Below are 24,050 nucleotides of genomic sequence, written 5' to 3'. Positions count from 1 at the left end.
TGTTTAAATTATGTATTTATATTGATAATTTATTATTTTATTTAGTATTAAATATTACATTATACAAATTTCATATTTTACAGCATATACTATTCAAAATTCAAGTTATTGTTCGATGGTTTCGAATCCGATACATGGAGAGCATTCTGTAACTATATTGAGCCTAAAACCGTTTATTGTGCAGAATAACTTTCTTGATAAAGATACAAAATTTTGATCATAATTATGACAATGTAAGCCAACTGGGGATCGGATTTTTTATCACTACAGATGAAGAATTCTCATGAATACAAAAGTGAAGTAGGTTTTTAAAATATTTTACTAGTATACAAGATATGAACGTTTAAAATTCCTAATTAAACAAAGAGGAAGATACCCACTTGTGACGTCATACGTAAGAATGTATGTTGTGCTAAAAGGAGATGGGAGTGTAATCTTTAATTACTTAGAACTTCTTCGTTTTTTAATCAATTTTAATTTCACTTTCAAATTTTGTCATGGTATCAACTCGAGTTTTACATTTTATCGGTAATATGGCCAATTCTATATCAGGATTATCCCCTATTGATCAACTTATAAACGTTAAATGTGTCTGATTTAGTTATTTGATTTAATTAATCCACAATCAAACTGATTGCTTCTATTTATTAAATTTAATCTCTCTCCAAGGTCCTTTTCGGTGCTGCCATTCAAACTTGATATTCCAAATTCCTTTGGTAAAACAAAACTATCTCCGAAACGAAATTTTAAAATTATTTGATATATAACAATTTTAATGGTGTTTAATTTTAATTTAACTATAAACTTGTAGTAAATACTTTAATTAAGTGTAAAATAACTATCATTGTAATTGGACTGCCAAATCCGTTTAAATAAATAAATAAAACTTAATCTTTGTTGTTTTTAATAATACTCCTGACTCTGTCCACAAAATCCGAATGCAAGTCACAAAGAACTCATACTGAATTTTTGTTTTTTTGGATTCGCAACATATTTTGGTCCGTTCATCATCTATAAATTATAATGTTATAAATTATATTTATCAAAAACTACATAAATATAAAAGTAGTCATTTAAATCGTAAGTGGTTCTTTTGAACGACTTGTCCATGTATTACTCCAGATTATCGAACACCGAAAAACGGTCTATAGTTGTGGCTATGCACAAGGTCTGCAAGCCTCTGCCAGTCTCTATGCTATGCAGTCTCTGCCACGACTGTATGACATCGAAATTTCAATGATATACATGGCCTTGTGATATCCGACCTTATTGTAAGCATAGACTCTGGCAATACTAACATCAGAAATAACTGCATCCGAGTGATTCTTAATAAAGTTTGTAGCTGTAGTTTTTTATTACATATGTTATCAGACTTTGGTTTTGTAAATGCACATTCATAACGACAAATACATCTCTTTATCGAAAAAATAAATAAAATTTATACGCAGTATAGCTAAATATATAAAATTTATACGTATTATAGCGTCGTATAGTATTATAGGCCTTTCAGATATTCAACAATTTAGGTTAAAAACTGAACAATTCACCACTACTCAGAGGTGTCATTATTGCAAAATTGCATAGATTGGGGAATGATCTATAAATGAATATCAGTGGAATAAGAGAGTGCCATAAAATACATTGATGTAATAAATTGAGCCAGGTGAGAGGTGAGTGATGGAGATGCTAATTTTTTAGGGCAGATAAACGGGCAAGACTATCAGAAGTAGTACACCGTGTGAACATTCTAGACCCACTGCTATCACCGACAAAAAGATCAATTTAATGGACATTGTCGAATATTGATGGCAGTAGGAAAAATTTAGGATAAGATCTAAATGATTGGCAGATTGTCGAAAATTTATATCGGAAACTTAACGTCCTATTCTAAACGATAGAAATGCTTCAAAACAAAGCCAAATGGTAGGCAAAGCAAGGATCAAAGGCCTTCTTCTTATTGTCAGTATTGCTCATTCAAGCTTCATTCTAGAACTGAACCTATAAACACAAATTAGTTTCTGATTAGACTTTAGTTTAAGCAAATTGTATTAAAAATTAAACCATATGATTCGTTTCGGCTGTTATTATAATAATTATTCATGTAATATGAAGCTTTAAATATAAAATATGTATCATTTAATCTCTAAGGACTGTGTTGTGGGTGACATGTTTTATGGGTCATTATCATTTTATATTGGCATGCTGTTATTAACAAAATTATATGAAATAAAATTTCGGCGCCCAGGAACTGTGCTAGCTAAGTGTCGTCCCTTAGAGATTACAAAAAATAACACATTTCAAAAATCTGTTGACGTGGATGTGTTTCGACATGACGAATTTTCCGGTGCGACGAGTGAGCACTGTAACCACAAGACTATGGCCTCATTGAGAACGCTATTAATTTTTTTGGATAATTAACGATAAAAGAAGGTCCGCCATACACTTTTTTTATCAAGCCCCTATTTGCGATCTCGCGATAAGGAACATATATAGGCAAATAATAATGCCTATAAAAGAACGCGATTTTTTTAATTTTAATTGTTGAATTGTTCATTAATGGAAATTTGCCTAGTTGGCGCTACTCCTTAGTGACGAAACAAAAAATTACTGGAATATCTCTTCCAATTTAATACCAATTTTAACTTTCAATTTTAACGTACAAATTAACTAAATAGATACAAAACGAATGGAAAAATAAAGTAGATATAGAAAAACAAAAGAACAAACATTTATCACTTTAAAATGGTAGAGTGGCTGTGACTGACACATTATTTTACCTGATGCTACCGTGGTAAAAATGTTATGACTATGAATATAGAACAAGAAAAAACTAGATATTTTTATATGTAAATTTTCATGATGAGGGTAAGTTTGGTTGTTTTACTGTATCGTTCCGAGTACAATTAAGCATTTCGCAAAAACTAAATGAATAAAAAAAAATATAAGCCACAATATTGCTTTGTCATAACAACAAAAACAATGCTCATAAAAAACCGACCACCACCAACATAGGTGGTCCGCTATATTCGTAAATATTATTAGCTCTGGAGCCCGTAACAGTAAAACTGCCCTTACATCATCATTAGACCTTTTCATCGATTTGCTTTTGTTTCGGACAGTTGTCAAAAAACTATTCAACCTAAGAAAGTTATAAATATATTTTATCTTTTTCAAGCAGCGCTTTTTGACAAGGATAAAATATATAAGATATGTCTTTTCTTGATTGAAAACAGTTCGAAAAAAAAAAATCATTTTGTAAATGAAAAGCCCTATACTATTTAACGATAGGTACAATATGAAGTGTGACTGGGTTTCTCTTGGCAGAAATATTTCCGAGGGTGAAAGTTATATTATAAACTGGTTTGTCAGATATTTTGGTCAAGTTTTGACCTGTCACACCGAGATATTTCGAAAGTAGATCTCAAAACGAACAAATTAAACAAATTAATAATTCCGTCATCAGGGTAAAATTTTAGTGGCTTTATATAATAATCGGTGTGACAGACTTTTCTGCCACGATAAGAGCTGTCACGCCAAATTTTTCTGAAAATAGATAAAATTTGCTTAAAATGGTATTTTAGAAATTAATTTCCATAAAATGCAAAAATATTAAATACATAAAAATTTATAAAAAATATTTCTACTAGGATAAACCCCACCTAGTCCATATTGTATGTGTCGTTAAATAACATTGAATCATATGAGAAATTTCAAAATCCGTGTAAGTGAAGTTTTACTGTTACGGGCTTCCCGTTTATATTTATGCTCTCGAGTTTGGTGGTTTTTTGTTCAATTCTTTTTTCTTTTTTTTCTTTTTTTTTTGCTTCAAATATTTCACTTATTTTTGTTACTTTATTAAGATATATAAGAAGACTCTTTATACTTCACACAATTGGTGTCAAAATAATTTAACAAAAATAGTTTGCACTTTTTAGGCAAGGATGGATGATAAATTATAAAGGATGTCTTTTAATCGCTCAACTATGTATAGTACAGTTACTCCTTGGCAAACGGCACTAAAATTTCAAAATTATCGAGTTGAATATTTTTAAAGGGCTGTTTGTAATTTTACCTTAATTCTCTATTCGAACAGTGTTTTATGGCCAAAAAACGTACTTTTGTGGAGAGATTTTGATCTAAAATTAAGATCAAGGATCAAGCAAATAGTTTACGCCCAAAACCGTTCTATAGGTAAAACTTTAGAATATGGTTTTGTACTTATAGGTCATATGACTTATCATTTCAACTCTTCTTACTTCACCCCTTATTGTGAAATCGAATTTAGTGAAAGACCGCCTTATAATTCACCGCCTTCTGGCTGGTTTATAAATAAATGCACCAGTTCTATTCCTCAAAAGTGTGTAAAAGCAAACAATAATAAAAAAAATAAAATCTTAAAAAAAAAAAAATAATGAACGTTTGTAATTTTTGTAAAAAGTGTTTAAAAAAAAAATTACAAAAAGAGCACTTTTCACTGCTGTTTTTTTATCAATTTTTACAACTTGTTTACTAATAAGGCTTATAAAATAAATTCTATAAAATGCGTTTTAAGGAATTAATTTCTAGCAACTGGAAATCGTTTTATACCTTTATATAGTCGTCGAAATAAGTGTTATCTGAGTTTGCGCTGTGCATAACTTTTGGGAAGCAAATAAATCCAAAATGTGAAGGATTTTACAAATTAAAACAAAACTTTGCGTCAAAAAAAACAGTTCTAGCTAAAGTAATTGTGCACATATTTTTAAATAAACTTTTTAGCTTTACTAACATATACGCTTCATTGATTATATATGAAAATTTTAAAATGGTGCATTTTTTGCTCATTCAATCAAATGGAAAAGGATCCATCTTGTAAACCGTTAAAGGTCATAGTTATTTTAATGTAAAAGTTATTTCCTAAAAAATTAACAAATATATGATAATATATAACACCTCTATAAACTATATGAACACAGATAAGAATTTTTTTTTCGTAGCATCAATATGTTTAAGCGTTACAAACTTAATTTAGTATATCTTGATTTATTTCATGGTTCAAAAATATTGAACAGTACTACAATATTGTGTTTTAATTTCTACATAAGCCATCGTATCTATCAGATCGTCCATTGCTACAATCTGTTGCAGGTGAACCTCGATGATAAACAGAAGATCCAATATAGTTACCAGGTGGCCCATAATTACAATAAATTTGATGTTTCCACCATCCTTCCTCATTAAACAAAACTACACCACATCCAATCCGTTTTGATTCAGCCCAAACAACTTGAGAATAATGTCCATAATTTCCATCAAACTGATAGTTATCAACATTATTGGATGGGAATACAGACACTTCGTTATACCAGCTTTGTACAGCTGCATCATAATTTAAATTATTTGGATAATTTGACGAAAATGATCCATAAATATTCTGCCCAAAACCACCACGACCATTCGGTAATTCACAGGTAAAATGTTGAAACACACATTTGTTAGCATAACATTGGGCAATATTTGCTAATTCATCATCCCATACTAATTCATACATATTAGATGCTTGTGGTTGTCCATTTTCTTCCCCTTTTGCCACCCTGTTACGAAGTTCATTATGCTTGTTAAGAAGTTGATTTTTTTGATCGTCGTTCAACGCTATATTTTGATAGTTATTACATCTTGGTGCTGGCGAGCATTCGCCATTTGATAGGCAAGATACATCATGGCATGCATCGCAAGCATAATCTGAATTTGCTACTGCAAACCAAAGTGTCACAACCATGCACGTCACCAAGAAGAACTGCATTGTAAAAATAAGAAAAGAAATGAATCTAATACTCAATTTTATTTTTTCTTTTTATACTAAGTAAGACACTAACAAACGAAAAACTGACGCGCAATTACACATAATTGTAATCAATATTTGTTTATAATTTTCTTGAACGTCCGTTACTAAATGCGTCGACATTTATTTTCGATTAAAACTATAAAAAGTATAACAAATATTTTAATAGAAGCTTACGACACCAATAATTTGAATTGCCACCAACTGAATTAATATTTTCACACGATTATTGTTAACAATTTTATTAAACCGTAAGCCCATAATAAAGCAAAATCTCCATGATTATGTTTGATAAAGTAGGTCTTGTAATAAAGAATGATAGTCCTTTCATCAATTGCAAACTACCTTTTTTTATTTCATATCGTGATGTTAATTAGTTAATTTCAAATATATACCCCAGACAAAAAAAAATCATGATTCACTTAGTGGCGGCAGATATATGCTTAGTTTTAACATACACTTTTGTAAATGTAAAAGGAATTTGAGCAAATTGAAGGTGAAGATGAGGTTTCTGGTCGCCAGCCAATTTATTTTTCAACCGATGGGAACCAAGCTGGTGTTAAGTGAGTGACCTAAGTAACAGCAAAGGGGCGATGAACATTTTGTGTTGATGTTTTATCCTGAGCAGTGTAAAAATTTTGTTTAATAGATGAAACACATAGGAATTTTCAACGATCTTATGTTTTAATTTCTTTTTCAAACTATTTATCAGTTTATAATAATCGATATTAAAACATTACTTAACTTTTGTATTGTTCTGGACCTGCTGTGAAAATACCTAGTTAATAGGTAAATATTTATTTTGCTGTAATCAAACAAATTAATCGAGGTCACATATTTTTTTAATTCATTAATGAAAATTTACAAAAACAAAAATATTAGAAAAAACGATATGTATTTTTATCGTTAAAATTACACAATTTTATATTTATTTTATTTCTAATCCTTTTGGGCTCTTGGCGCATTTGAAGGGGAATGAACTTGTGAGGATGCACTACTTCAATTTACTTTTGAACCGGAAGTAATGAAATTCAGGACTACTTGCAAAATTTGAATATTTGCTATGATACACCTCTTGTGCCACGCTTTGTTAATGAAAAGTGTTATACTCTTTAGAAAGCTGCTTTTTCCTCTTCAAATAAATACTTGTTCTTCAACCGTGCAATTTTTGTCTGCCATTAGTGTTTTTATAAATATGTCATAAATTTCAAAAACCTCCTAAAGCAAAATATCCAAAAATTATTGAAAATTGATTTAAAGAACATAAAATTTTATATTCGATACATGGTACGCTGTGACGATGGTCGGCATTCATTATCGTTTAAACAACAATTCATTATCCTTTTAGCGAATATGCTTTTGAAAAAAGAATAGTAGTAAAGAGAAAGCTGTAACAAATTTTTCCATTGTTTTTATTTCTTGGAGTCCAAATCGTAAATAATATGAATAATCGATATTCGAATTGTTGTTATGCAAAAATTTAATTATTTTTAAAGATGTAAAAGGCAATTTTAAATAAAAAGCTTGATTTTTGTAACTATGTTTTTTTATATGAAGTTGGACTAAATCTATTAGGAAAATTTTGGGGGTGTTGCCAGATTATTTAAATAAATAAATGACTTCAAAAGTAGGCATTCTTAACTTTGATTTTATGGTAAAACGTTAGACGGATGATAAGTTTTCATACATTTCCATAAACTAGTCGGTGGAAAAAAAAACAAAAAAAACTATTCAAATTAAACCTGTTTAGTCCCAAGTTTGTAACGCCTAAAATCATTGATGCAACAAACAAATTTTTGGTATATGTGTTCATAAAATCATCTAATTATTACATTTCTGGTTATCCGTCCGTCTGTCTATGGACACGATAATTCAAAAACGAAATGAGATCAAGCTGAAATTTAGCGTAAAGGTGAGGCTAAGTTCGTAAATGAGCAACATAGATCAAGTGGGTGTTGGGTCCGTAAACCGTTAGAGGTAGAACAAAGATTTAAATGTAAAAATGTTCCTTATAAAGCAATAAACTTTTGTACGAAACATTTTTTCGTAAACGTCACTGTTTATCCGTGAGGGCGCAAATTAAAACAAAACTTTGTTGTCCATTTCTCCAAAACTATAAAAGATAGAGAGTTGAAAATTTGCAGGTAGGTTCAACTAGTGGTCTTATGAAGTCTCAAAAATACTTTCAAAATCTTGAAAATATTTTCGAAATTTTCGAAAACCAAGTAATTGGGGACCGGAAGGCCGGCATAATTGTGTTGGTTATTTAAACTATTCTAATTTATAAAAAAAATAATGCAAGCACTGATATTCAACGTTTTCTATGCAGGTTGTTTCAGCAATTAACTCAGTCGATTGTTTGTTTTAACTTGTTTAGTATATTTTGTATATGGAAGGAAAAGGAAAATAAACTAAGACATCAGCATTAATGTATATGGAAGGAACAGGAAAATAAACTAAGACATCAGCATTAATGTTCAATCTTATCTATTTATATTTCCCATCACCAATTTTTGAATTTTTTACAAATTTATCAGTAAAGGCTATTGAATAATATATTGTTATTCATTAATTTTTGCATAACCCATCGTATTTATTTGATCGTCCTTTGCTACAACTTGTTGCAGGTGAACCTCGATGATATACAGAAGATCCAATATAGTTACCAGGTGGTCCATAATTACAATAAATTTGATGTTTCCACCAGTCACCTTCCTTAAACAAAACTGCACCACATCCAATACGTTTTGATTCAGCCCAAACAACTTGAGAATAATGTCCGTAGCTTCCATTAAATTTATACTTATCAACATTATTGGATGGGAATACAGACACTTCATTATACCAGCTTTGTACAGCTGCATCATAATTTAACTTATTTGGATAATTTGATGAAAAAGATCCATAAATATTCTGTCCAAAACCACCCCGACTTTTGGGCAATTCACATCTAAAATGTTCAAACACACATTTGTTTGCATAACATTGAGCAATATTTGCTAATTCGTCATCCCATACTAATTCATACATATTTGATGCACTTGGTTGACCATTTTGATTTCCTTTTGCCACCCGGTTGCGTAATTCATTATGTTTATTCAGAAGTTGATTTTTTTGATTACCGCTCAACGGTATATTTCGATAGTTATTACATTTTGGTCCTGGAGAACATTGACTGTTTTTTAAGCAAGATATATTGTGGCATGCGTCGCAAGCATAATCTGAATTTGCTACTGCAAACCAAAGTGTCACAAGGGTACACGTCACTACGAAGAATTTCATTGTAAAATTAAAGAAATAAATGGATCTGATATTCAATTGAATTTTTGCGTGCTATTTATACAAAAAAAAAAAAAAAAACCGGACGCACATTTCCATAATTATAGTTATTATTTGTTTGTATAGTTTCTTGAATATCCGTTACTACCGAAGTTCGAACTAAGCTGTAAAAAATAATGCAAATTATATTTTCTAAATTAAAGCCGCCCAACAAATTTTATAAAGGAGATATCGACATCAAAAACATTTGGAGGATCATCATGATACATTTTTTTTTTTTGCTATTAAATATTTGCCACTTGAATAATTTCAAGCGATCATTCTAAACGATAATAAGAGATCCATAATAATGCGAAATCTCCATAATTCTCGTGATGGAACATTGATGGTGAACAGTGTTCGTGATAGAATTGATGGAAATCGAGCTTTTCGATTTTAATTTTTTCCGTGGTATTTTTTGTTATCGGCGTTATATTTAAAGATATTCATCGATGACTTGATACGTAGCAGATAACTTATATCTGACGGTTGAACAAGTGAAAACAAATAATTGACTGAGTTAATTGTTGAAATACCATGTTAAGACAATGTTGATAACTCTGTCTTATTATACATACATACACGTCACACATATATAACTGATATTTCCATATAATACATATTTTACAATTTGCTCTCTCACGGGTAAACAGTAATGTTTACGAAAAAATGTTTCAAACAAAAGTTGTTTTATATAAGGAACATTTTTTACATTTAAACTTTTGTTCTATTTCTAACGGTATACAAGATGAGTGTTACGGACCCAAGACCCAATTGACCTATGTTGCTCCTTTACGAACTTGACCTAACTTTTTACATCTTAGGCACGCTATAAAATTTCAGCTTGATATCTCTTTTTGTTTTTGAGTAATCGTGATGACAGACGGACAGACAGGCGACAGACAGACAGACAAATAGACTAATTAGGTGATTTTACGAACACCTATACCAAAATTTTGTTCATAGGATCAATATTCTTAAGCGCTACAAACTTGGAACTAAACTTAGTATACCTTGGTATATTTCATATACATGGTATAAAAATGGTTTTTTTCATATACCAACTTTATTAAACTCCCAATTTTGGTAGTAGACCAAAAATAGACTGGAAAATTTAAAACTGTTATAAATGATGTTTCACGCAAATATTTAGGCAATCATACTTAGTGTAGAATCTCGCTTTAAAGTTTTAAAATATCGATTTTTCAACGAGTTTATGTTTTGATTATTTTTTATATTATTTATCAGTTTATAATAATTGATATTAAAAAATTAATTAGCACTTTTGTATCATATTGACATGCTGTGAAAAAATGGGTAATCAGAAAAAATAGATCAAACATTTTTTGCAAGTTTCTTGGGTTGAGTTTGTCGACTATATATTTTTTCCGTGTCTTTTTCCGGTCTATTTTTTTATATATTCAAAAATATGCATGAAATTATTAACATTTATTTTACTTTAAAATATTTAAACAAATTAATCGAGAGTGCATATTTTTTATAGTTTCATGAAAACTTACTTATATCATGTATATATGAAATATGCAAATTAGGTATACTAAGCTTAGTACCAAGTTTGTAAAGCTTAAAAATATTGATGCAACGAACAAAATTTTGGTATGTCTCTCTGTCTGTTGTCCATCTTTCTGCTCGCCCGTCAACATGATAGCTCAAAAACGAAAAGAGATATCCAGCTGAAATTTTTATAATGTTTTTAGAACGTAGGGTCGAGTTCGGAAATGAGCAGCATAGGTTGGATCTTATAAATCGTTAGAGATAGAACAAAAGTTTAAATATAAACAAGTGACTGAGTTAATTGTTGAAATACCATGTATAGACAATGTTGATTACTCTGTCACATTACACATACATATATGTCACACACATATAACTGATATACCCATATAATAATACAATCTGCGCATAATATGCGCTCTCACGGGTAAACAGTGATGTTTACGAAAAAATGTTTCAAACAAAAGTTGCTTAATTTTTTATAAGGAACATTTTTTACATTTGTTCCATGTCTAACGGTTTAAGGCCCAGGTGACCTATGTTGTACATTTACGAACTTGATCTCAACTTTTTACGTCCTAAGCACGCTATAAAAATTTCAGCTTGATATCCCTTTTTATTTTTGAGTAATCGTGATGACAGACGGACAGACAGGCGACAGACAGACAGACAACCGGAAATGCCAAACTATACCAAAATTTTGTCCATAGCATCATTATTTGAAGCGTTACAAACTTGGGACTAAGCTTAATATACCTTGGTATATTTCATATACATGGTATAAAAATGTTTTTATAAACAAATAAATAACTATTGTTTGAAACATTTTTTCTGAAACATTACTGTTTATCCGTAAAAGCGCAAATAAGGTTAGAACAAATATAGTATGTATACATGTATTGTAATATTGCAGCAAGTATACATGTCTTGTAGATGTGTGCGTTTGTTTAATACTATGTATACTCAATGTCACAAAAAATGCTCGTTTTAAAACATTCTAAGTGTTACTATTATAACATAACATATGATGCGTACGCTTAGAATGGTTTTAACTGTGGCACTTTTTCTGACAGTGAGTGTACACTAAGGAAGTGAGAAGAAAGATGCTGTTATTACTTTGTTTGTTAGAGTGATTATTTTTCTTTACTTACATGACGTAAAAGAACAAATGATTGCTTAATCAAAAGTGTCTATAAATAGTCTTTCAACAATTAACTCAATCAATTGCTTATTCTTACTTGCTAACATCTAATTTTTTGTACGCATATTATTTATTCTTGGTTCTCTTGGGCTCCCGTAGGGCTCACTTATGAGTTTTCTCATGGCAATTGGAAATTCAAAACCATTTGTATAAAAAGTCCAATGTTCATCATAGTGTATCTAACGTGACGTTGTTTTGATGAAATACAATTACAATTTAATGGTTTTTTTTCAACCGTGCGATTATAAAGGTAATCAAAATATACAGAAGTTTGAAAGGAGAAAAAAATGAGAAATCAAGAGTTCAATTTAATAGTGCAATTATAAAGTTTTTTTATTATAGATACAAACAAGTGACTTTAAAAAACACATTTAAGCTTTTTCATTTTTACACAATCCTGGATAATCATCTGATGGGCCATTCTCACAATTGGACGCTGGCTCACCCTCTTCATACAAAGGCTCGTTTTCATAGTTACCAGCTGGTTCATAATTACAAAACAGCAAACTATGCCATCTTTTTAATTTTTCTATATAAAACAAAGAGCTACCACATCCAACTTTTTTCGATTTTGCCCAAACAAGTTGAGTATAATGTCCGAAATCGCCACCATCATATGTGCCATTACCAGCGTCCTTGTAACCACCAACCAAATTAGATGGGAAATACTCCACTTCATCATACCAGTCTTGTACATCACCATCATAACCTAAATCTTCGTGGTCTGGTTTATAATTTGTTAATAATTCATCGATATTTTGTCCAAATCCATCAGGATTTTCAGCGTAATCACAATCAATATGTCTAAATTGACAATTGTTAGCGAAACATTGTGCCATATTGGCTAATTTATCATCCCATATTAACTCGTACATATTCGTCGCACTAGGTTGATTCTCTTGGCTTCCACTTGCAACCTTTTGGCGTAATTCATTTTGTTTCTGTAATACTAATTGTTTGTCGTCTTCATTAAGTACACCATAATCTTGGTACTGATTACAAGTATCTGGATTCGGTCCACATTCGGTCGTATCTAAACATGTAATATCGTCGCATGCATCACAAGCGTACTGATTCACTATATCGCTAAGATCATCATCATCGTCTTGGCAACTCATCATCGAAAACAGAGCGATGGTAGCAAATAAAACAACAAAGAGTTTCATTATTGTTATTTGATAAAGTAAAAATCGTAAATGAATGAATTTTACTTATTCCATTCATATTCTAATTCTCTTTATATAGAAATTCAATCAATTTAGAATCAAAATTAAAAAATTCTTTTTAAATTGCTATAGTTTTATGTTAATTTGTCTTCAAATTAACATAAGTAGTGTTAATCCAGTGCATTTAAATGTTGGCCAAAGGCAACTCCAAAAAAAAAAAAAAAATTCGATTCGCTTGAAACTAACCAAACTATGTTTTAAGTCGTGACAACTAATACTTCTCAGAATTCTAAAACTTAACTTATACATAGCTGTAAATTAACAACTGTATGTTTGAGGCTGAGGCGGGGACTACCATGTTCTAATTGTTTAATGGTGTAAGGCGTTTGTTAAATTTTCTGTGAAGTAAAAATCCATTTCAAGACTGCGTAGATTTCGAAAATCATATACAACAAGTGAAAACAAACAATTGACTGAGTTCATTGCTGAAATACCCTGTATAGAAAGTGTTGAATGCCAGTACTTGTATTATTTTTAATAAATTAGAAAAGTTTAAAAAACCATTAGCCACACTTATGACGGGCTTTTGGCCACCTGTTGTTTTCGTTTTCAAAAATTTCAAAATTTTCGAAGGTATTTTCTAGAATTTTTTGTTTTGTTTTTCGAGAATCTTTCACAAGTTAAAGCCAGCAAATTTTCAACTGCCCATTTTTAATAGTTTCGGAGAAAATGGAAACCAAAGTTTTGTCCTAATTTGCACCGTTATACGGATAAACAGTGATGTTTAGGAAAATATTTACAAAAATTGTTTATTTTTTTGAAGGATCATTTTTTTACATTTAAAATTTTGTTGTGTCTCGGATTACAAGAAACTCAACTGACTTTTTCTCATTCGGTCAAAGGAACTAAAAAAAATTATTTATTGTCACTTATACCAAGATTTTGTTCGTATCATAAATATTTTTAATCGTTACATACTTGGGGCTAAAATTAGTATACCTTGATATACATTTCACATATACAAGGTATAAAAATAACCACATTTTTGGAATGTTTTAAAATGTTATATATGTATATCTAAATTTATGCTCAAAAGTGAAATTTTTTTCCAAAATTGCAATGCCAAAACAAATTTTTGTTTCTTATAACAAAAGATTCAAAATAGCGAAAAAAGCTCTTTTTGCACCATTTGCTGGATTTTTTCGCTAATGTTACTACACTAAAAGCAATTTTTAACCAAATTTACCTTAGAACTATGTAGGTAATTAACGATTATAATGATTGTTATTATTATCCTCAGTAGTTAAGATATTTTCGATAATTACCGATTTCCTTTCCAAACACGGTAAAATTTAAAAAAAAGTTATTACGAAAAATACTTTCATAGTAGATAATGAACATTTGACACAAGAAAAATATTTTATTAATTCAAATTATTACATACGATAAATTTAATCAAAATTGTAATTTAAATACTCCACATATTTAAAAGAAAAGTGAAAACAAACAATTGACTGACTTAATTGTTGAAATGCCATGTATAAAAGTGTTGATTATGCATAATACATACTATATAATTTACTCTCAAGAAGTCTCTCAAGATGTTTACGAAAAAATGTTTCAAACAGTTGTAGTTAGTTTTTTATACGAACATTTTTTACATTTTTTACATTTAAACTTTTGTCCTATCTCTAACGATTTACAAAATGGATCTTACGGACTCAACGTCCGTGTTTACAGACGGGCGGACAACCGAAAATGAACTTATTAGGTGATTTTATGAAGACCTACATGAAAAGTTTGTTCGTAGCATCAATATCTTTAAGCATTACAAACTTGGGACTTATCTTAGTATACCTTGATATATTTCATATATGCATGGTATAAAAAAATGAAAACGAAATATTATGGAACAGAAGAACACCATTATCATGGTCACATTTTCAACGCATCGAATGCTTCTTCTTATTAAATGCTTTTTATGTAGAATATTTTTCTTTGCATGTTTTTGATCACTTGCAATCTACTAATCCGAGCAAGTTGTTGCTACTTAAATTCGGAAAAGAACAGTTTCTCAACAGGTTTTTAAATTAAATTTCAGGACTTATAGATGAATTATGTTAATTAGATTGGAGCTAGTGTCGGTATTGAGGATCAAATAGCAAATTAAATAAGGAAGTTATTTATATTTTACACAATGTCTCGTGCTGAATTGACACTTCTTCAAACAATCTTTAAAATCAATTTCCAATTCAATGTCAGGAAAATTTCACTACAACAACACTTAATTTAATTTATTTGTTGAATTTTGCTAGTTTTTTAACCCCGAACTAAAAAAAGGGCTTTTATAAGTTTGATCGCTATGTGTGAGAGTTTGTCTGTCTGTGGCATCGTAGCACCTAAGCGGATGAATCGATTTTGATTTTTTAGGTTTTGTTTGAAAGGTAATTTAATGAAGAGTCTTCTTAGATATATTTTAAATGCAAGTTTAAGGTTTCATAGCTGAAAAATTTGTCGTGAGGTTTTTAAATTTTGTAAACTCCACTTGTTACGATTAAAGAAAATGATAAGTTCAAGTATACTATTTTAAACACAGAATGCTACTAAATCCAAAAAGTTTTTTAATTTAGCAATTTATTACATAAATTTGTCAAATACATTCTAAAAGTGGTAAAGTTTCTCAAATTTTCAGGAAAAAATTGTTTAGAATTTTGCGGTTACGATTTTTGGTACCTATACGATATTTAAGGTATGAAAAATCAAAACCCCTCATAAGCAGCGAAAATCAATATTTAAAATAAATCAATATCCGTATTGAGTTAATTGAGACTATTAAATGATTTCTTCCCTTAATATTAACTCAACTCGCATACAAATACGTTCAATGTTATCAAATTTTAAATGCACACTTCTAGGTAAATATTAAAGTATAAGAAAAGATGAGACAGCAAAAACTGTATTTAATATTATTTTCCTCAAATGTGTCACGTGAATGGTACAATGAATACAATGGAGATTTGATGTAGAATAATCTTGTTGGCTAAATTGTTTTTTTGTCACTTCAGGTAAAGAATTCTCACTGCACGAGCAGAAAAGTGACGTTAGTTCTTGAAAATTTTTGGAAGTTCAAAAAATATGAACGTTTAAAACTTTAAGTTAAGTGACGTCATTGTAGATATCACCATAGAGATGCATGTAAAACTTTGTTTTGCTTAAAGTAGATGGGCAACAGTCTTTGAATGCTTATAACTTCTTCGTTTTTTAATCAATTTTAATTTCACTTCCAAATTTTGTCATGGTATCAAGTCTAGTTTTACATTTCCATGCGTTATATGGCAGATTTGACATCAGACACAACTACCGTATGTTTGTCAGAATTTGTATGGGTCACCATGTATAATAGACTAAAATAAGACTAAAAGACAAATGCACTTACTGTGAGTGCTAATATTTAAAGAGACTGGGTTTTGCTCACCTAGAAGTACCTACACTCAATTCCTTAAGACGAACAACTTTTTGGTGAAAATTTTTTAGTTGTTTCTTTTGATATTTTTCACAAAACAATAATTCAATATTTTGATGGATAATTTAAATAATGAAAACTTCTTTAAATAATAACACATATAACAATTATTCGCAAGAGCTATGTATGCGAAATTTCTCTGGGAAAATTATTAAAAATAAAATTATCACTCTTTGAAAAATCAGATGGATAAACTGTTGTAAAATTTATAATCAATAACTATGCTTATTTTATTAATTTAGATTTTACTCACACGTATTTCAACTGCTTTATTAACCTCATTTACATATATGTTTCCTAAATATACCTCTAAAATCCCTTTAGCCCAAAATCATAGATACTTAAACGTTTTTTTAAGTACCAGATATTAAAGGTTGAAAACGAAAAGAAAATTCTCTTCATTCTTTTTTGAAGCTCCTAATATAAAACAACTAAAAAATTCTTGCAAATATATGCCCAAAACTTTTCTATTTTAGAGATATATAGATACGATTACAAAGCTTAAAGTAACACTACAAAACTGGATTCAAAGAAAAGTCGTTATGTTAGATAAGGATAGGTTAGGTTTTATTGGCTGTCCGCGAGGTATACACTTAGGCTATGGGGCCCATTATGATACCATATATGTGTTTTACCACCTTTCCGCTGAAAATTTCATTTATCAGCTTTTCAATTTCAGAGGCTGAGCGCACTTCCTCCATGAATATACCATGCACTACACCAGCCCATCACAACTATTAATTAAATTAATTTTGCTGCGACGGAATTGGTTACGCCTAAACCAACTGAGCTAATAGGGCGACAAGTCGTTATGTTAATGCAACCTTTTGTTTTATTTTTGTTAAAGGAATCAAAAAATAATGTACCTGCCATTATCATATTTAAGTTTAATACTTTATCACCATGCATTTTGAAAATCGTTTTAGTCCCTTCATTTTTTAGCTAAAAATGTTTCTTTTGGCTTCCTGCTCGATATACAATTGTGGTTGAATCCTTACCCGCTAACTAACTAAAACATAAGAAGTTCCTATAAATGAAATTCATTCATTTTTCAAAATTCATTTTTGTATTTCACATTTTACAGAAAATGTTTGTAAGCAAGCAGTTCATTTAAGTGCGACTCTTATGGCACACCCATTTAACCTCCTAGATTATGAGAATATAACTCTCCCTAACTACCCAAAGAATATAATTATTCATCTTTGCATTTAAACAGAGAGATAGCTTCGAGGTTAAATACTTGCATTTTATCCAAGAGGAATACCGCGACTTACCTGGAAAAATATTTCTGCTATATAATTCATAAAGTCAATTTGGAATTTTCATGATTTTTTTTTCATAAAAACTCATTCATGTAACAGATAGCAGAGAAAAATAAAAGCAAATCTGTTTGTATCTCTTTCTAGCAGAATTTAGCATGAAGTTCAGATACCAAACACAATACTATTTAGTTCGAACACTTTGTCTAATATTTGTCCAATAAGTATATTTAAATGCTTATATAATCCGTATTTCTTGGACGATTTTAATTTTAACTTCATTTCTTGCACACTTCTTTTTGTCATTTCTTTTACGGTATTTTAATATTTTGTCAGGAAACGCGAAAAAAAAAATTCATGTATATTTCCAATTAGCCTAAATATGTCTGATAACATTATTTTTACCGAAAGAATGATCAGGGGATAATTTATTATCAAAGTGATTTTCTACTAATGTATTATATTAATTAACAAATTTCCTGTATCATAATATTAACAGAAAAATTTCTAGTTTAAATACCAAACACATACAACTCCCCCTCACTCAACACCCCAATTTCTATGTGCTGCTTTTGTGCATCTTTTCAAAGCATCTATCTAAATTTCATTCTCGAAAAATTTTCCCGAATACACACACAAACATGAACCTTTCATTGGTGTTAATATTCATTGGTGTTGTCCTTACCAATATGTCAATAAACGACATCTAAAAATTATTTTAAAAAAAATTTAAAGACCCCTTCACAAATATTTCTGAAATTTAAATTATATTCAAAAACGAACAGCAAATTTTATTTGAGGATTAAAAGGTAAAGAAATCTACGATCTCATTAGCACCTTACTTTTATTAGTCATATATAATAATTTTTTAAATAATACAAAATTTATTGACACAGTGCAGAATAATCATCAGATGCTCCATTCTCACAATTGGATGCGGAATCACCTTGCTCATAAACACTTGCTCCTATAACATTACCTCCAGGAGAGTAGTTGCAAAAAAATGTTACTAGCCAGAAGTTTATAGTATCATTACGCCATACCGCTGAGCCACAGCCCACACTTTCTGTTTTGGCCCAAATAACTTGTGAAAAATGTCCAGAATGAGGGTCAAATTTGTATTCATCAATATTATTAGGATCAAATTTCGGTTCTTCGTCATACCAGTTTTGTACAAAATTAGGATAATCTTCTGACATACTATTTTCATCAGGTTTACCGTATTCAAATCCTTCATAAATATTTTGCCCAAATCTACCCCGACCATCAGATAATTCACATCTCATGTGTTGAAATACACATTTATTAGCGTAACATTGGGCAATATTTGCCAATTCATCGTCCCATACTAATTCCTTCATATTAGCTGCACTTGGTAATCTATCTTCGCCCCCAGACGCAACTTTTTGACGTAATTCATTATGTTTATCAACTATTGATTGTTTTTGCTCATCAGTAATTGCCAGATCTTGATATTGCGGGCAAGCGTTGTCTGATGGTGTACATTGATCATCTTGTACACAATTGTCATCTTCATCACAAAGATCACAGGCATACTGGTAGACTGGTGAATCGCTATCTTGCGAATATGTCATCGCAAAGAGGTAGATGGTGGCCAACAAAACTATAGTGTGTTTCGCCATTGTTACTGTTTGCTGCTACAAAAGGTTTAACAATATTTAGCTGTCGTTTTCTAGGCACGAGGTGTTTTTATACAAAAGTGATATAAAAATAAATAGCATTAAAAAATTCTTTTAAAATTATAACAATTAATTCAAGTAAATTTTTGTTTGGTATTCTTATAATTTTATCAAACTAGTAATTTCTACTTTATATACAAGGTGCGTTCTTTTAATCGACATATCCTTAGGAATATATTTGTATATGTAATATTGGGGTTTAACCTCCATTTTCAGATATCTATCTATAACACAGGCCCCCCACATCATTACTCTTTTAACCTTTATTTATTTCATTATAAACTACATCCAATATACAATTAAATTTTTATGACGTAAGTGGAGTCCCTTACTTCGTTCTTATTTAAGCGACGTCAATGCGATCAATTTTACCACCCCATTAATTATAATAGCTCACAATTCCGCTACCTGGATCGAGCCGAGAACCTCTACCAACTGAGATATCAATGGTTGCTATAAAAGTACAAAAATATCCTATATATTATAAAAATGATCAATTAGTTTATTTCAAATTCTCTTTCTATATTAACAACAACAATCTTCGTGCGTTTGCCTCAATCACATACGGACTAGACATAATAGATATGTTTTCGTACTAACCTAATTCTATATTTGAAGAAACGTAAAGAAATGTTATTTTAATTTGTGTATTCGCTTTATTTACACGATTATATATTCAAACTAAGTACAATTTTATTTTCCATCAATCCATGACTTTAAACTAAAATCAATCTCTTTCATAGAAGTAATGATTTTGTTTATTCAGTGATTTTGTATCAATGAATTCATAATTTTTATTTCAATCCCAGTTTATTGTAAATACAAATATTTAGCTGTACCTGTTCCATACATTAGGTAATTTTTTGAAAATATCTTTACTTCATTTCAATATGAAAAGGTCAACTACGGGATTAACTTGTCATTATTTTAATTTTTTTCCAGTGTTTAAATATTTGAACACGGATCTTAAATTGATATCCATATGTGTGAGGACATTTTTCTGCATGATTCCTCTTCAATAGTTTCAAGATGTGCTGAAAAGTTTTGCAAAAGCGACGCATACAAAAGTAGAGAAAGCTTCTGTATGACTTGTATGTTTGGTATGCATCTGGAACGTGGTATGGTTGGTCAAAAGGAGATTAATAAGCTGCACCATAATATTGTCCATCATATTTACACACTAATGATTAACATTTTTGGTTATGGGTTAAATTGTATCAAGGATATCTAACTTCTAAATCATATTTTATAATAATTTTTCGACTTTGACAGTTTTGTTCCTTTCATTGATTCTTTACGAATATTAGTTATAAACTGTAATTCATAAAATGTATCTTTATCAAAAAAATTTGTTGTAGAACTTAAAAAAAGCAAATTTGTTGTCAACAATTTAAATATTTTAAACAACAAGGGTATTATTATCATAATCATATTCAATAATAATTAATGAAAAATGTAAAAATAAAAATTCTCAATTACTTTTTGTTAAACGAATACCTTTATAACAGATAACAAACGATTAATAACAGGAAACAATTTTAAAAACAATTTTTGTTATTGTAAATAAACCATTGATAAAAATCGTCCTAAAGGTAGATTAGAAGTAATACGCCCCCGTCGCTAAGCAATTTAAACTTTAAAAACAAATACTAACGCATTATAGCCTTCTTGCTGATATTGTTGTTGAAAGAATTTTTAAATTTGGTTAAATAGTATGAACTATTTTCACACAAACTTTCATCCAATCTTCCACCTTACAAGTTAAATTTCCAAAAATCCGTCCTATGGGAGCTATACGTCTATTAGTCCTGTGGTACGCTACCTTGCAGATTTAGTGTAAGTAGTTTCTTTTAATTTTTATTTCTTTCTCAATACTTGTTTCATTCCTGTGCGTTGTTAATTTTAGGTTTAATTTTTATTTTATTATTTTTCATTTTATCTTGCACGATAATGTTTGCATACCTGTGCATTAGTAATTCTGAAAAGTTTATGTATTAATGATTTAGTGGTCAATCCAATATGTGCGTACATTACTTATAATTTGTTTGCTCAGGATATTTAATATGACATAAAATAAAAATGCCTTGTACTTACTTTATTAATCTCTATTATGTTCAACTTCTGATAACTCACAACTCATTATTTTGAATGAAAAGACATAAATTTTGGACAAAAATACAAATTGACATATAGAAAAATATTTTTGTATATTCTCAAAATTTATGGCAAGCTGAATCGATTGAAGAAGTTTTAGTTTTCTAGGTAACCTACATGCTGGATTTAATGGTAGTTTTTATTTGGTTTTAACGCCCAACTAGGAAACAAATCATAACGTGCGATAAGGAACATAGTTCCAATAATGGATTACTTATTCGAAAAAAACTTTAATAAGCTGCTCACGTGATCAAATCAGGTGATCGAACACGGTTTAAATTGGTTGAATGTAAACTGCAAGGCACGTTATAGCTTTTAAACTACCATGCATAGATATGAAACCTATTTGTTAATAAACCAATCAAATACTTTATTATAAACGATTATGTTTAGAATACGGCTGTAAAAGAACTTTCATTTATTAAAATCATTCTTCTTTATTATTCTGCTCTTCTAATATGATACTTTTGCGCTACGCGGTAACACAGATGATCTTGCATAAAAATTGAGATTAGTTTTGTCCTGTTTCTCGAATTTGTGTGACAAGTGTTAAACGATAACAATATCCATATGTCACAATGAAAGTATTTCATTCAGAATATAAAAGAACACACATGAATTATAATTTTTATTTGTTTAAATAAAACAAGAAACGTTTGCTTGTAATTTACATTGTCTGTATGCAATTTATGTGGTATGACATTCAAATATGTAATTTATTGGGTCTAGGATCAGGCATAGTAGTTGATAGTTATTAAATTACAATCGAAAAAACCTTTTTCAAATCAAAGTTAAAAGACCTTTTGGTAGATCATGCAAAAATGCCAGTTTCTTAATAAACATATTAGGAGACAAAGTTCAAAGAAGGGAGTACAAATTCACAGCTTACGTGATCGTATATCTGACGTATTATACGCTTTTGGATAAAACTTACTGGAATATTTTTTTTATATTTTGATCAATCAACGCAATGAAAGAACGATAGATTCAGCCTTCTTTGTAAGGAGAATTGTGTAGGTTTACTTTAATTAGAAATGAAAATTTTTTCATCCACTGCACTGTGTGGAGTAGGTTTTGTAAAAATTGGAAAAGTATGTCAGAGTCTTTTCATATCATACAACAAATGTTTCAACTTCAACTGAAAATATCTCAAAGCTGTTTCTATAAAGAGTTTAGGCTCGTTGACATTCTTTATCAGCATGTTAAGAAGGATTTGCTTTCTCAGATTTTCAGACAATTTGACCTGGAAGCCTCTTGAGATTTGGTTTGCATTGGATCTTTTGAGGAACTTTTATCAAGGTCGTTTTCCTAGCAGGGGGTTTTCTTTTAGACCACTTGGAAGAACAAAATGAAATACAAACGCAAAAATCATTTTGTCTGACATTCAATCAAGCGAATGTATATACGTAGCGCTTAAAACTCGCATATAAAATGTATATACGAGAACGGATATCGCGTTCTTTCGAATGTTGGCGAAAATGTGTTCTTAGTTTTTTGTTAATATTTTCTTATTCTCCAGGTCCCCAAAAAAATTTCGTAAAAGAAAAATGTTACACACTTCCAAACTTCCAATTATTTTAAAATGCAGGGCAAATATTAAGCTTGGCCCTGAGTCTTTATTTCTGTGGGTTATATTAAACAAATGGTAGTAATGTTATGATAGTATTGCAATGCGCATATGACCTAACTACATTTGATTTTATTCCTCATTTTACAGTTACAGCTGCATATTCGTTATGTCTATAAAATTGATGATGCTACATTGAATTGCATTCAAGAAGAATGTAAGGTAGAAGCGGGCAAGTAAGGCCACTTCATGCAGAAAGTTGGTGGGACGAAGAGAAGAAAGCAATCACGAGAGAGAGGTTAACTTGAGATGTGCTAGGAACTAATGGTGGAATGAAGTTCCTGATCTCGAAATAAATTTTTCTTGGATAAAACGATTGGAGTGACACTGGATAAAACGGGGTGGTGCACACTGGTGTAATTAAATAAAAAGTTGGAAATAACTTGTTATGCCCAATGTGTATTATCCATGTACGGATTTCTAGCAAATTTAGCACGTTTGTACGCAGTTCCTACTGGCGGTTATCCTAACTACCAAAAATTTCATTTAACTTATGAGTAAAGCAGACAGAATTGAATAAATTTTATATTTATATTACATTTTTTTTAAAGTTATGTCGAATGATACGAAAAGTTTTTGTTTTTTTTTTTCAAGTAGCCTATTCAGTAATTTTTTAATAAAATTTCATATGAGATGACATTAAAAGAAAATCCTATATTAAATATTTTAGTTTATATATTTCATAATAAAATTCATATTATAACTAATTAATAGTATTAATTACAGAGTAGAACCACTTAAAACTTGGAAATTAAATGGGTACGAA

At 29.9% G+C, this 24,050-nt stretch overlaps 5 protein-coding genes across 17 annotated transcripts in view; all 5 read right to left on the bottom strand.

Annotated features, from left to right (window-relative positions):
- Positions 1-24,050, bottom strand: part of LOC123294299 (collagen alpha chain CG42342) — a 635,738-nt gene that overhangs the window by 242,374 nt on the left and 369,314 nt on the right. The gene's annotated exons all lie outside the window — the stretch shown is intronic.
- On the bottom strand, positions 5,015-5,802 carry LOC123294312 (venom allergen 3-like). Its single transcript, XM_044875461.1, has one exon. The coding sequence runs from the start codon at positions 5,780-5,782 to the stop codon at positions 5,069-5,071; it is 714 nt and encodes a 237-aa protein (XP_044731396.1). The 5' UTR covers positions 5,783-5,802; the 3' UTR covers positions 5,015-5,068.
- On the bottom strand, positions 8,311-9,162 carry LOC123294313 (venom allergen 3-like). The gene has a single exon (XM_044875463.1). It carries the CDS (start codon positions 9,101-9,103, stop codon positions 8,390-8,392), a length of 714 nt encoding a protein of 237 aa, XP_044731398.1. The 5' UTR covers positions 9,104-9,162; the 3' UTR covers positions 8,311-8,389.
- LOC123294307 (scoloptoxin SSD976-like) lies at positions 12,163-13,052 on the bottom strand. 3 transcript variants are annotated; one of them, XM_044875458.1, is made up of 2 exons: positions 12,402-13,052; positions 12,163-12,363 (listed from the first exon to the last, which is right to left on the bottom strand). In XM_044875458.1, exons 1-2 carry the CDS (start codon positions 13,019-13,021, stop codon positions 12,348-12,350), a joined length of 636 nt encoding a protein of 211 aa, XP_044731393.1. In that variant the 5' UTR covers positions 13,022-13,052; the 3' UTR covers positions 12,163-12,347. The 3 variants fall into 3 exon arrangements, with proteins under 3 accessions (XP_044731393.1, XP_044731392.1, XP_044731391.1); XM_044875457.1 differs by having other exon boundaries at positions 12,163-12,362; positions 12,406-13,052; XM_044875456.1 differs by having other exon boundaries at positions 12,163-13,052.
- LOC123294310 (scoloptoxin SSD552-like) lies at positions 18,642-19,481 on the bottom strand. The gene has a single exon (XM_044875459.1). The coding sequence runs from the start codon at positions 19,444-19,446 to the stop codon at positions 18,688-18,690; it is 759 nt and encodes a 252-aa protein (XP_044731394.1). The 5' UTR covers positions 19,447-19,481; the 3' UTR covers positions 18,642-18,687.

This window comes from Chrysoperla carnea, chromosome 2 (assembly GCF_905475395.1).
Source record: "Chrysoperla carnea chromosome 2, inChrCarn1.1, whole genome shotgun sequence".
Lineage (NCBI taxonomy): Eukaryota > Metazoa > Arthropoda > Insecta > Neuroptera > Chrysopidae > Chrysoperla > Chrysoperla carnea.
Note: the sequence above shows the minus strand (reverse complement) of the source record. Positions and strands in the feature narration are given on the sequence as shown.

Excerpts from the sequence above, each read along its gene's own strand:
- LOC123294312 (XM_044875461.1), bottom strand. The coding sequence starts at position 5,782 with ATGCAGTTCTTCTTGGTGACGTGCATGGTTGTGACACTTTGGTTTGCA.
- LOC123294313 (XM_044875463.1), bottom strand. The coding sequence starts at position 9,103 with ATGAAATTCTTCGTAGTGACGTGTACCCTTGTGACACTTTGGTTTGCA.
- LOC123294307 (XM_044875456.1), bottom strand. The coding sequence starts at position 13,021 with ATGAAACTCTTTGTTGTTTTATTTGCTACCATCGCTCTGTTTTCGATG.
- LOC123294310 (XM_044875459.1), bottom strand. The coding sequence starts at position 19,446 with ATGGCGAAACACACTATAGTTTTGTTGGCCACCATCTACCTCTTTGCG.